Source organism: Gigantopelta aegis, chromosome 10 (genome assembly GCF_016097555.1).
Source record: "Gigantopelta aegis isolate Gae_Host chromosome 10, Gae_host_genome, whole genome shotgun sequence".
In the NCBI taxonomy this organism is placed as follows: Eukaryota; Metazoa; Mollusca; class Gastropoda; order Neomphalida; family Peltospiridae; genus Gigantopelta; species Gigantopelta aegis.
The window spans coordinates 43499207-43514625 of record NC_054708.1 but is presented as its reverse complement, the minus strand read 5'-3'; the positions used below and the strand labels follow the sequence as shown (position 1 = coordinate 43514625).

Genomic DNA, 15419 nt, shown 5'->3' with positions numbered 1-15419 from the left:
AACAATTTGGACGTATTTATCATTTAACCAAAGAAACAAAGGTCTTTCACCCTCCATGTGTATCAGGCGCATCTGCATGCGCGTGCACGGGAGTCAAACCTATTTGATGAGCATGCAATATTAAACGAGGTATCATTTCGTATCATGTTTACGTCACGAGTGAAATAATTTTCAGCTGTCACGATATTTAGCGAGTGAAAGAAAGAAGTGTTTTATTTAACGACGCACTCAACACATTTTATTTACGGTTATATGGCGTCAGACATATGGTTAAGGACCACACAGATTTTGAGAGGCCCAACCCGCTGTCGCAACTACATGGGCTACTCTTCCGATTAGCAGCAAGGGATCTTTTATTTGCGCTTCCCACAGGCAGGATAGCACAAAACATGGCCTTTGTTGAACCAGTTATGGATCACTGGTCGGTGCAAGTGGTTTACACCTACCCATTGAGCCTTGCGGAGCACTCACTCAGGGTTTGGAGTCAGTATCTGGATTAAAATTCCCATGCCTCGACTGGGATCCGGACCCAGTAACTACCAGCCTGTAGACCGATGGCCTGCCACGACGCCACCGAGGCCGGTATTTAGCGAGTGATAATGAAAATTATTTCGCGAGGGACATAAACATGATATGAAATCGTAGGGAGTTTAATATCATATTAGTAGTATTTATTACTCATAATCGATCTCAATCTATATCACTCAACTCTGGTTCCTGTAAGATGCTAATGCGCCAATCGATGACGTCACGAAGTGTTACATTCAACTTAGCGTTCTAGTGGGACGTATTATTTTGTGCACCATGATATTTGTAACCATATGGGTAATAAACTAGTTGTATCACCCTTCTCAGTGTTATGACGTATTTGAACACTTTTTCAATTAGCCTAATGGTATGATCTGCCCAGTCACACGGTTGGTTTAATCAATAGCCAACCATAAATTAAACTGTTCTACTATGGAGAAAAAGCCCCTTGAAGATTATTTAGGTCATGTGATATACTCGTACTATTACTATATAACTAGTTTGCCTTATACACTGGACAGGAGATATGGCGCAAATCAGAACTGGTGCCCAGGATGAACGTGCCTGAACCTTCAGTGGATATAGGCACGTTAAGAGTGTTCCACCCCATACACTGGATGGGAGAAAGTGGGGCCTTCGCTGCCTTGCCCCCCCCCCCCCCCCCCCCCCCAACGCCCTTCCATACAACCAATGACCTTAACATTAAAATCGCTGACCCATGTTTCCGTGTCCTATGAATGCCCAGAAACACGATGCATTTGCCAAAATGAATCATTAAAATTAATTTAAGAAACCAGACAAGGGCAGCGGTATATTTTTTATCTTTGAAAACGTGCACATAAAATATACCTTGCTGCCACACGCATTAGCTAACTACAAGGTCAATATGTTTGTTGATATATGATTAACATACACTTTCAGACTATGGTGCTGGACGTAAACGACTACATATTCGCAACCACCACTGGTGTAAAGAGGCCATATGGTACGGCGGCGGACTGCTACTCCATCCACTACGGTGGCGGTCTGGCCAAATGTGGAACAAAGGGATACTTTGACATAGATACATCTGGAACAGGCATGATCATCAGGGAATCGGTATATTCTCCTCCCAACACACACATATATATATATATATATATATATATATATATATATATAGGTAGATATATATATATATATATATATATATATATATACTCTTCAAAAAAAAGTAGGGGAACTCTAATAAGAATTTAGAATTGCCAAAACTGTAATATATAATATATAATAATAGTGAATTAATTGGGCAAACATTTACAACCGGCAGTTCAGTATTACAGTAGGTTTTATGACCACCAAAGATCATGAAGCACGATTGAGGTCCGAAGTGAAATTTGAAAGTTTACGGGGTTTTTTATCAGTAAATCGCAAATTCAAACAATAAAAATTACTAAAAACAAAACAATAACATCTGTATGATCAACAGAATGAAAAAAGATTGACAGAAATAATGTTCCACAGTGATTAATCGACCTTCTTGGAAATTGTCAAAATCGAAAATGACAACTGGAAACTATGGAATGTGTTTCGGTGTGTTGATAAACAGACCTGAACGTTCTTTACTAGGATGCCTGTAGTCAAAACGTATGTTCGGTCTAATAGTTGATAATAACATTAATATTTCAGGTTCCCCTACTTTTTTGAAGAATACACACACACACACACCTATATATATATATATATATATATATATATATATATATATATATATATATATATATGTATGTGTGCGTACGTGCGTGTGTGGTCGTGTGTGTATACACACACACACACACACACACACATTCACACATACACATACATAAATATTAATGTTTTACGTTTTTTCCTTAGTACTTTTAAAAAGAAATACTTTGCAAAGACCTAAGCAACTGAGGCTGGGTTTTTTCTTGGATAATACACTGAATGTATGTACACAGTTGATATGTATTTTATACCTATATCATATTTGGTATATCGTAAGTGATTTCGTTAGGTAAAAAATAATCAAACCTTTTCTGGGGGAACAAAATGCAGCTTAGTTGTAATAGAAATGGATCGTCGGATCAACCCCCAACCCTGGTGAACCTTTAGAATTATTGTTGTTTACAAAACAATGTGCATAAGATATAAATACGAAACAGGGTCCCAGGGAATTGTGTTCAGAATGCTGGAAATGCCGTATTTGAACACCTAAAATTCCCAATTTTTTCAAGGGAACATACTTCCGGTACCCCCCCTCCACACACACTAACAGGTTCACGTCCTTTTTGTCAATAAATATTTCTACCCAGGTTCATGTGACCGACAGCGACCACCCACTCGCGCTGACAGTCCCACGTCCTCCAATTTCAAATACACACTACGGAGCCGTGTTAAATACTAGTGTGGGGGCGTATGTCCAAATTTGGCACAGTTGCATGTACTTTCCAAACTTATAGCAGGATATATAAACATTTACCCGTTTAACCAACTATTTAATGCTATATATATTAAGTAATTCAATGCATTTTGAATCAGAAAGCTCCCCCTCCTATAACAATATGGCTTTATAATAATAAAAAAATGTTTTAAAATTATATAATGGACAGATCAGTATGAAATGAAATTCATCTTCAGTGGCATTAACATGTATTATTTTTTTATATCTGTTGGTTTTAATAGCTAGATTATGAGCTGGTAAATCACATTTAGTAAGACCGTGAAACCCTTCAAAACCGACCTTCAGTAATTAGTAACTAGTCCATCAATACAGAACAGAACCTACTTAAACTAGATACACCTATATACGTTTTACTTTGTCCCTTGGGGTATCTGGTTTAGAAGGAGATTCTTAGTGTACATGAATATATTTACTTAAATAGCATTACACACAATATACACCAATAAAATATTTGTAATAAAATATCATGGATAATTATATATTTAATATTTAATTGCATTATTATGATACTTACATTTGCTAAATAAAATGTATTGATAGTTAAGCAAACGTTCACTTCGATTTGCCTTCACAATTACAGACACGGTGGAAGGCAACAGGGTGGAATCCCATCGCAATTGTAAAGAAATCAATGGACTACTACAAGATACGTCTGGAATGTGGGGGATGGTGCGGGGGATGCGAGCCAACTAGTCCGCTCATGCTCGAATACAAAGAACACGTACCAGACGGGCAATGGGAAGGTATTCAATTAGTGACAAGATCTAAAGTACTAAGCAAAATTACACTATATCGTGTTTTTGCTTACTGGCAGGGATTCTGCCAGAGTGTAAAACGAGCATGGCACCATACCCACACTTTTTTTCAGATTTCATTTGAGTTAACCTGTTGACGCAATTGTGATTTTTTAAACTTAAAACCCTAAACCTAGCCCACTTTCCTTCTGGGGGCCCCCCCCCCCCCCCCCCCCCCCATACCCCCTGTCGACTGAGATTGCATTCAGCACACACATTGTAAATATTTAATTCGATAACGTCATACCCAACAATTTCTTTCTGGCAAAAATCCTGATTATATATGAACATTTATGGAATTAAAATGTGATATCTGTATTTGCATTATGGTGACCTGTCACTGTATAATAGCGGGCATAATAAGCATAATAAGCATAGGTAAACCAATTATCATGTTATCCACCCACAATTTGGACAGATAGTTTTAAACAGACTGCACATGATATCTAAAAGGTGTCTTCACAACTTTCATCTGTAATAAAATGCCACCAGAAAAAAAAACCCCAAAATACAAACAACATCAATCAGTTTTTTAAAACTCTGTTTCAAAGTTGCAAGCGTTTTGATGATGTTTATATTTTTTGTTTTTTCATCTATAAAATGCTAAATATTTCGTTATATATATATATATATATATATATAATGACAGGTCGTCATAATGTTAATACAATTTTATATTATCATTTTGGGGAATTTTAATGAATTGTTTGTAATAAGCAAAACATGGTGGGGTATAATTGTGATTAGTGTATATGTCTATATGTATATATACAATCTGTTGAGTGATTTTAAATTTAAATTGTAATTAAATATCGGTATATAATCAAAATGGGCCAAACATATTCACAAGGTACTGATGAGTTTAATAGGCACTAATGCGATTTAATCTGAATGATAACCTTTCAACAAGTTCTTATGCCTTATTGTTAAACATATTTTCATTCCTTTTTGACAAGGCTAGGTGGCGTTGTAGTTAAACCATCGGACATAATGGTGGTAGGTACAGCAGGGTTCGCAGCCCAGTTCCGGCTCCCACCCAGAGCGGGATTTAACGACTTAATGGTTAGGTGTACGACCACTGCATCCTCTTCTCTCTCACTAACCACTAACAATTAACAACCAGCCCACTGTCCTGGACAGGCAGCCCAGATAGGTGAGGTGTATGCCCAGGACCGTGTGCTTGACACTTAATTGGATATAAGCACGAAAATAAGTTGAAATGAAATTCCTTTTCTTGTTTTTACGACAGGCCAACCCTCGAGTTGCGTTGATCTCAAGAAGAGGGGGAAAACACACGATGGACAGTATTTGGTTTGGCCGCGAATCCTCGATGGTTGGGAAGTCAACGTTTACTGCCATCTCATGAATACCAAAGCCCCCAAAGAATACATAACTCTGAAACACACAAATAGGGGAGAACACCCGAACATTGAAACTGTAAACTGTAAATACGACACTGTATCTAGATACGCCAAGTTATCAGGCAAAACATCGTTTTATAAAGTGCGAATAATCATCGAGGTAAGTGTAAGTCAAAACACATGTATGATGCGCTGTTGTTTTTTGTTGTTTTTTGTTTGTTTTGTTTGTTTGTTTGTTTTTTTGTTTTTGTTTTTTTGCTCACCAGGCGTGTGTGCAGGGGGAGGGTTTCGGAGATCAAAACCCTTTCCTGCTCGAGTACGTTTCATTCGTTTTGTTTCAATACGGTTTCCGGGGGAGCCTGTTTCGATCCCCCTATAAAGTTCGCTTGCCACAGACTACAACCCCCCCCCCCCCCCCCCACACTGATAAAATGTCTGTACACGCGCCTGCTCGCAGTCACTTCTCTTACCCCTAGTTCTTGTCTCCATTTTGGGCGCCATAACTGGTCAAAAGCCGTGGTATGTGATTTCCTTTCTGTGGGAAAGTGCATATATTAAGAAAAATGTAGCGGGTTTCCTGTGATGAGTACGAGTCAGAAATACCAAATGTTTGACATCTAATAGCCGACGGTTGGTTAATCAATTTGCTCTAGTGGTGTCGTTAAAGAAAAGAAACACACCATTTAAAGGGGTTTGTACATGTATGTAAATATTTCCGTTTGGTTTGACGTAAGAAGGAAAGTAAAAGTACTTTGGAAATAACAAAATTGTACAATGTTTTGTCTGCAATTTGTATTAAAAAAATAGGTTCACAAGTAAATAAAACTGTAATATATACCTTGGTCAGAAAACAACGCTTACGGCGTTATGGCCGTCATTTTGTTTTTTATGGACTGGTGTAGTCTTACGTCTTGCAATATTGATTAATTGTACTACAGGGAAAAGGAAGGAAATGTTTTATTTAACGACGCACTCAACACATTTTATTTATGGTTATATGGCGTCGGACATATAGTTAAGGACCACACAGATATTGGGAGTGGAAACCCGCTATCGCCTCTTCGTGGCCTTCCTTTTTTCGATTAGCAGCAAGGGATCTATTATATGCACCGTCCCACAGACAGGATAGTATATACCACGGCCCTTGTTACATCAGCTGTGGAGCTCTGGCTGGAACGGGAAATAGCCCAATGGGCCCACCGACAGGCATCGATACCACACCGACAACGCTTTACCTTTGGGTTACGTCAAGCCCCTAAGATTTGTATTTAATGTGACATTCAAGTGATGGGAATGGCAGTCATTTAATGCCACATTGAAAAGGTGTTTTGTTTAACGACACCACTAGAGCACATTGATTAATTAATCATCGTCTACTGGATGTCAAACATTTGGTAATTATGACTCATAGTCATCAGAGGAAACCCGCTACATTTTTCCTAATGCAGAAAGGGACCTTTTATATGCACTTCCCCCACAGACAGGAAAGCACATACCCGTTGTGGTGCACTGGTTGGAACGAGAAAAACCCAATCAGTTGAATGGATCCGCCGAGGTGGTTCGATCCTGCGATGAAAGCACCTCAAGCGAGTACTCAACCGACAGCTAAATCCCGCCCCTGTCATATTGAAATGTAGGAAGTGCACCAAGAGTAAGTTGAAGGAATTTCAATTATACCACTTTTAGTATGCTGGTAACGGTATGAACATTCATTTAGTTAACACTTCCTAATGATTAGATACCGACTCCAAACCCTGAGTGAGTGCTCCGCAAGGCTCAATGGGTAGGTGTAAACCACTTGCACCGACCAGTGGTCCATAACTGGTTCAACAAAGGCCATGGTTTGTGCTATCATGCATGTGAGAAGCGCAAATAAAAGATTCCTTGCTGCTAATCGGAAAGAGTAGCCCATGTAGTGGCGACAGCAGGTTTTTTTCTCAAACTCAGTGAGGTCCTTAACCATATGTCTGACGCCATATAACCGTAAATAAAATGTGTTGAGTGCGTCGTTAAATAAAACATTTCTTTCTTTTCCTAATTATTATATAATAATAAAAACTTAACTACTATAATTACTTAACATCTCGCGAACACATTTCCACAGAAAAAAAAGAGTTAAAGAATATCAAGTTTTTAAATAAATATCCTAACCTATCCCTTGCATGAGACATTAGACTTTGGCATAATGTCCGAATTGAAATTCTAATTTGATTTCAAGTAGCGTCTCTAAATATACTTTAAATGTGTCTATTTTATGCATTTATGCAAGGGTAATATTCTGTCATGTTTGGGTGAGAATACTGTATTTAGTAACATTTACAACCAGACCCCAAACTGTTACCAGTTTTGATACTCGCTCAGAAAAGACCTGGGATCAAAACATTAACTACTTTTCAAGAACGGTTTAAAATTGTTGATGATCTTGGGAGGTTTCTGAAACAGTATAAATTGTGTCTACAATTCTAATAGAGGGGCGAAAACAATATGAGGGAACCAAGCTCCAGGTGCCGCTAAATCCAGCTAAGTCCATATTACTAGTCTATGAAAGACCGTATTTCATATTATACGGCCTGTGTATGCATAGAACAACAGCAACAAAAAAAACCCACAAATTAAAAGGAATATAAAATATACATTACGTTCCTCATGATATCGCAGTCACCCCGGATATTTTATGGAAAACAAAAAACAACATAAATACCCCCCCCCCCCCCCCCCCCCCCCCCCATACACCCCAAATACAAGCTATTTCCTATTAAAGGGACATTCCTGAGTTTGCTGCAATGTTTAAGATGTTATCGACCAACAGAGACTTTTTTAAAGGGACATTCCTGAGTTTGCTGCATTGTAAGATGTTTTCGACTAATAAAATATTTCTACGATTAAACTTGCATATTAAATATATTTTCTTGTTTAGAATACCAGTGTCTGTATATTCAATGTGTTTCTGGTCGTCTTAATATTTGAAAGAAGCCCAAACTGGATTTTGTCTTCAATAATTTCGTACGTACGAAAACAAAATTATTTTAGGAAATAAAATGTAATATAACCCAGTACAAATATTAGAACGACCAGAAACACATTTAATATACAGCCACTAATATTTTATGCAGAAAAATATATTTGATATGTAATTACAATCATTAAAAATTCTCTGTTGGTCGATAACATCTTAAAGGGACATTCCTGAGTTTGCTGCAACTTTTAAGATGTTATCGACCAACAGAGACTTTTTGACGATTGTAATTACATATCAAATATATTTTTCTGCATAAAATATTAATGGCTTCATATTAAACGTGTTTCTGATCGTTCTTATATTTGTACTAGGTTAAATTTAATTTTATTTCCTAAAATATAATGTTTTCGTACGTACGAAATTATTTGAAGACAGACTCCAGTTTGGGCTTCTTACAAATATTAAGACGAGCAGAAACACATTGAATATACAGACACTGATATTCTAAACAATAATATGTATTTAATATGTAAGTTTAACCGTAAAAGTATTTTATTAATCGGAAACATCTTACAATGCAGCAAACTCGGGAATGTCCCTTTAAACATTGCAGTAAACTCAGGAATGTCCCTTTAAAGATTGTAATTACATATTAAATATGTTTTCCTGCATAAAATAGTTGTGGCTGTATATTAAACGTGTTTCTGGTCGTTCTAATATTTGTACTGGGTTATATTACATTTTATTTCCTAAAATAAAAAAAATTCGCGTACAAAATTATATGAAGACAAAATCCAGTTTGGGCTTCTTTCAAATATTAAGACGACCAGAAACACATTGAATATACAGACACTGGTATTCTAAACAAGAAAATATATTTAATATGCAAGTTTAATCGTAGAAATATTATATTAGTCGAAAACATCTTACAATGCAGGAAACTCAGGAATGTCCCTTTAACTCTCAGACGATTTTATCTTGTTCATTTTTCATTAGTAATGTATCTGCATATACTTTAAATGTGTCTATTTTATGTATTTATGCAAGGGTAATATTCTGTATATGCATTTACTGGTATAGGTAGGGGTGGTGTGTCCTTTTGTAGCTTTTTCTGTCTTTTTGTCCCCTTCCTAACAATGTTACACCCTTTGAAGGAATATAGTCATTGTTGTTTATTGCAGACAATGGTTGTTGTCTCGGATGATTACACGTTTGCGAAAACTACCGGCTACAAGGCAATACCTTTTGGTCACGCCAGCGACGCATACAATTGGCATAGGGATCTGAAGAAATCAAAGTGTGGACCAGTCGGCAAGTTTGTCATCGATATGCGCGGAACAGGACTGAAGGTTGACGACAACGTAAGTAGACGTACAGCGTCAAAACGAAACAATTAGTGTATCCAAAACAGCATTTCCCCACGCGTCCTGTTCCGTGTCAGGCCCCTGATCTCATCGGAAGTCAGACTCGGGATGGGCGTGTTGGAAATCCTAGTGGTATATCAGCACGTTAAACTAATCTACCTACATACCTACACGCACACGACTGCTACGGTCTTGTAGAAAGGAGTAAACTGGAGGTGGAACAACTTCATGCTACAATTAGTACTAAATCATCAGGTGATAAATATGGAAAGATGTATATATCAAATATGTCAACTTGTTCTGAGTAAAAGCCATGTTCTAACACATCACGACACATCACGAGTTGACGAAAAACGTATTAAAAAACCCCTCAAAACAACACACAATCATGAAATAGCATCTATGGAACCCATTTTCGAATATCTAGAATCAATCGCATGCAACTTCAACATGTGCCCTTTTTCTCAGTCTGTGTCCGTCTGTCCGTCTATATATGTTGGTGTCTGTGTCTGTTTCTCTGTGTCCGTCTCTTGTCTGCGTCTGTGTGTATGTCTCTGTATGTGTGTGCGTCTGTATGTATGTGTGTCTGTCACGGGGCTCGAACCTAACGGCGGCACCGACGGCAATTGCCGTCGTTGAGATATAAATTGCCGTAGGTAGAAAGCATCACCGATGGCACTTTTGTCTACATATAACATGATAGCCTTTCAGTCAGGTTTATTTGCCGCAAATGTCACTTTAAAGAAATTGCCATAGGCAGGCTCAAAATTGCCGTCGGAGGACTGTTTCGCCCATTGCAATTCATTTAAACATTGCCGAGGGGGACAAATTGTTAAGTTCGAGCCCTGCTGTCAATTTGGTTGTCTGTCTGACAGCATGTGTGTGTCTGTGTGTGCGTCTGCCTGTCTGGTGTCTGTGTTGTCCGTCTGTCTGTGCACGTGTCTTTGTGCGTCTCAGTATGTCGGTGTGTCTGTCAGTCGGTGTGTGTGTGTATGAGTGTCTGTCTGTCTGTGTGTCTGTCTCTATGTGTGTCCGTATGTGTGTCTGTCCAGCTGTGCGTCTGTCCATATCTGTTTCTGTCCGTCTGTCTCTCCATATGTGTATGCCTGTCCGTCTGTCTGTGTATGTCAGTCTATGTGTCTGTCCGTCTGTGTTTCTGTTTGTGTGTGCATGTCTATGTGCGTCCGTCCGTCCGTCTGCTTGTGTGTGTCTGTATGTGTTCGTCTCTTTGCCTGTCTGTCTGTATGTCTGTCTGTCTCTATGTATGTGTCTGTCTTTTCGTCTGTGTCTCTGTCTCTCCGTCTGTGTCTGTTCGTCTCAATGAATGAATGAATGTTTAACGACACCCCAGCACAAAAACACACATCGGCTATTGGGTGTCACAAATGGCAAAACTATGAAAATATTATTTATTTATTATATATATAATTATGTAAAACCACAGTGTAAGGAGCTGGGGGAAGGGGGGGGGGGGGGGTATAATACAATATATAAAATAAAGTTAAACGTGCATTGTCTGGAATATTTTTATTATTTAAGCATTTAGAACAGAAAATGCCATTACGTTTGGTGCATATAAGACGCCGCACTCCGAATTGGTTTCACTACACTGGCTTTTCTAAGTTAAAAATAAACCCACTATTTTGAAAGTGGTACACTTTTGCCGGGCTCCCTCTGGGCTAAAAATAGTACGGTTCAGCTATTGTTGCATTACAAAAACCGAGCGGATTCTAGCAGCCAATTCCTAGCAGCCAATTACGCTAGCAGCCAATGTCTTATTGTTACTAATATCCGTATAAATACAACTTAACCGTTTTATTAAGCACTTTTATAATATCTGAAGTATCACTTTAAAAATCAGTCTGTACTACGGTAATGTAGGATGTCCAACTAGTTTCGTATAGCCCACACCACAACACACATTATAAAAGGCGTATGAGTCCGGTGTTTAGAACGTCGCCATGTGTGTCTGCTGAAATTGCGTGCTAGCGTAATTGGCTGCTAGAATCCGCTCGGTATAACAAAATGGCGAGAATTGTTCTAACTGGCTAGTAAGCATTTGACGATATGCGTTAATGACGACAACTCGCAAGTGAATTAAAAGTGTAGTTATGCTTGTATTTGAACTTAGAACTTGATTATATACGATTGAAACCAGACATTGCAGCTTTAAGTATATCTTAAAACTTTGTATCAATCTAATTAAAATTAGCTCCACTATTACATGTGGATCTAACGCCAGCCAGTTGGAGCTCATGTCCACCAATCAAAACCGTACTTGAAGAATCCTGCCAGTGATTTAAAAATAATTTGAAAACATTCCGAATTATCCTGAGGGTATACGACATGTTTTGTGTGAATTACGAATGCCTTAAAACATGTTTTATTTTATAAAATAAATAATTTGTAATGTAAAACTGAAGACTGATTTAGTTGGGGTTTTTTTTTATAAATAAATAAATAATTTTTAATGTATAATTAAAGACTGATAACCCACCCCGTACGTATTGGTATGGTTCGCTGTACTGCGGCCACTAAAATAGACTCGCCCGATATTTTTAGAATTTGTATGCTCAAGTGTGATTGGTCAATATTTAAATTATTATTTACAGACGAAATGTTACCTGGACATTGGGGACTACGCAGTGTTGTTAGTTTTAAATCACTGGCAGGATTCTGCAAGTAAGGTTTTGTGCACATGAGCTCCAACTGGCTGGTGTTATAGTGGATGTAATAGTGGAGCTAATTGTAATTAGATTGACTTTGTATAGAAGTCAAAGTGTTTTAAAAACTTTACAATTAACATTGGATGGAATTTAAATGATTCCAAAACATTTCTGTTGCCAAATATATCATTTCTCGTCGGCTTGAGATGATCACACTCCACCAAAATGTGGCTCACAGTCAGTACACACCGACAATGTTAACACTGAGGAGGAGGGTCCTTCTTTAAAATAAATGAATGCGACAAATATGTATGGCCGATGCGGGCACGGCACAATAATACTTCACCCTTCCTGCACCGCCTGTAGGATGACTGCCACTCTCCCAGGACTTGACAGCATGAAGCTTGTTCGCAACCGCACCGTCCCAATCATCTTGCCAAGTCGAAAAGATATATAGGTTAATATGAAATTTAAAATCACTGTACGGGGACACCAACATGGACATGGGGCAAGTTCAAAGCAGACTTGGCAGCAACATCTGCCTTTTCGTTACCCTTAATGCCAACATGGCTGGGTACCGTCCATCTGTATGTCTGGCTATCTGTCTGTGTTCGTCCACCTGTCTGCGTGTGTGTCCGTCCGTCGGTCTGTCCGTCTGTCCACAATTGTGTCCTTTGTACACGTATGTCCGTCTGTCCGCGTGATTGTCCTGTCTGCGTGTGTCCGTCCGTCTGTCTGTATGTGTGTCCGTCTGTCCGCGTGTTCGCATGCGCGTCCGTCTTTCCTCCTGTGTGTCAGCCTGTGCGCGTGTGTCCGTCTGTCCGCGTGTGTGACCGCCCGTCAGTCTGCGTGCGTGTCCGTCTGCCGTATGTGTCCGTCTGTCAGCGTGTGTCCATCTGTCCGCGTGTCCATTTATCTGTGTGTCCCTCCCTCTCTCTCGACCAGTTGACCAAATGTAGGAAAAACCCTGTGGTATTTGAGATGTGTTTCGACAATACCTCTCGATGTGATGGAGATCGATTTAAAATTGTCGGTTTGGCTGCTCCATGACAATGACCTAGACTTCAAAGTCATCCCACCCAATAAAATGAACCCCAAAATGCTATACAACTAGTTATATGTAATTACACTTGTATTTTTATTTTTATCTGCAGCTTTCTTGGCTTCCATTGGGATCTTTACAATACGGATCATGGTTCAGGTCGAATGATAATGCTGTAGTGCACATCAATTGTGGTGGTTTTCCGGGTAGCTGCAAACCAATAGAGCTGATGACGCTTGTCCCAAACCCAAAGGATGTTAAATAGTAATACCGCTGAAGATTGCAAGGCAGCTGTAAGTTGTTTTCACCTGAAATGAATGGATGAATGAATGAATAGATGGATGAATGAATGAAGGAAGGAATATTTAACGGCATTTCGACACCTCGGCACAAAAATACAAAGCATAAGTGTATGAAAATATTGTTTATATAATTATGTAAAACCAGTGTAAGGGAAAGTAAAATACAATACATAAATCAAGGTAAAGTGTATTTTAAAATTGTGTATAGAAATCAAAACGTTAACATCAATTATGGGAGGAATTAAAAAAAATTCTAAAATATTTCTGTTGCCAAAAATGGCAAATATATAATTTTTCGTCGGCTGCAGATGGTCACACTCCACCAAAATGTGGAGTACAGTCAGCGTACACTGACAATGTTCACACCGAAAAGGAGGGTCCTTCTTTAAAATAAATGAATGTGTCAAATACGTATGGCTGATACATGCACGGCACATGATTAAACCATTCTTCCTGCACCGCTTGTAGGAAGACTGCCATTCTTATAGGACTGGCTTTACAGGATGAAGCTTTTTCGTGGCCGCACCACCGCCAATCTTGCCAAGTCGAAATTATAATTATATTGTTTAATATGATATTTAAAATCACCGTTGAGCACACCGACACCGACATGAGACAAACTCAAAGCTGACTTGACAGCAAAATATGCCTTTTCCTTGCCATAAATGCCAACATGACTGGGTACATTTGATGACCTTGTTATTAAATAAATAAGCCTGAAACACAGTATGGAATTACATTGTTTGGTGTCCATGCCAGCCGTTTGGGACTGTGCACGTGTGTGTGTTCGTGTGCGTGCCTACCCGAGTGTGTTTTACTGATGTTTTCACATGTCTGTAGAATGTTGTCTAAGACAAATAATATCATTATGATGACTAACATAACGTTTTGTTGCATTTCAGTGTCAGTCTTCAAAACAAGTACCACGTTCTGACCAACTGGTGCAAGAAAACTGCATCTCCGATTAACCGACGACGACTACGTAAAGTGTGACAACAAAATAATAAAATAAATACAAAAAACAGTTAATAAAACACACCGAAGACTGGGATTTCATTCAATACAGTTATGTCATAATAAATAACATTCTTTAATTTGTATAAACAATCGATGTCCAAAGTGCATCATTTATAAAATAAAGATTGCGATGGTAATCATGTGATTTATTGTTTATGTTTTACAAGTTTTATTACACGATGTAGGCAATGCAGAAGAAAATTGAGTAAACGTTTAACCAGGTACATTTGTTAAGATACATCAGGACTTCGTTCAATGATCATTGGAGACCAAGACTAGGATATCTTGGGGTGGTCTTTTCCCATATTTACGGCATTGTCGACCCTTCCCCCGTCCTCCTAGCAAATTTTCTTTTTAATGTATTTTCCGGAGAGCATAACCTGACAACTTAGTAAAACGTCTCTCCCCCACCCCCCGGTCTACATCCCGCTCCTGCACACGCGCCCGGGATTTGACAGAAGATGACGGGAATTATTCAGTCTGTTATAAATTAAGCATCACATGCATTGTGTTGCAGTCATTGTGTTTCATTTCAGCTTATTTTCATACTTATGTCCAAATAAGGTTCAAGCACGCTGCCCTGAACACACACCTCAGCTATCTGGGCTGTCTGTCCAGAACAGTGGGTTCGTTGTTAGGTGGTTAGTGGTTAGGGAGAGAGAAGAGGGTGCAGTGGTCTTACATCTACCCATTGAGTCGTTAAATCTCACTCTGGGTGAGAGCCGGTAGCGGACTGTCAACCCAGTACCTACTAGTCGTATGCCCATGTCAAAAAGGCGCCTAGAAGTAGTTGTGGTGCCGACGGAGTTTTTACCTGAGATTGATTTTTTAAATATTATGTAGCTACTGGGTAATTACATGTCATTCCAGCCTTGGTTAATTACCATACGGTTTTGGTCGTTTCCCCCTTGTACACATTAAA

The 15419-nt window shown here is 38.7% G+C and overlaps 1 protein-coding gene across 1 annotated transcript in view; it reads left to right on the top strand.

Moving 5' to 3' along the window:
• LOC121384483 overlaps window positions 1-14634 on the top strand; it is a 39778-nt gene extending 25144 nt beyond the window's left edge. The window contains exons 11-16 of the mRNA XM_041514892.1: window positions 1450-1626; window positions 3573-3735; window positions 5036-5307; window positions 9288-9467; window positions 13291-13471; window positions 14383-14634. Coding sequence (XP_041370826.1) covers window positions 1450-1626; window positions 3573-3735; window positions 5036-5307; window positions 9288-9467; window positions 13291-13443 — 945 coding nt within the window. The 3' untranslated portion in view covers window positions 13444-13471; window positions 14383-14634. The remainder of the gene's footprint in view (window positions 1-1449; window positions 1627-3572; window positions 3736-5035; window positions 5308-9287; window positions 9468-13290; window positions 13472-14382) is intronic.
• The last annotated feature ends 785 nt before the right edge of the window (window positions 14635-15419 follow it).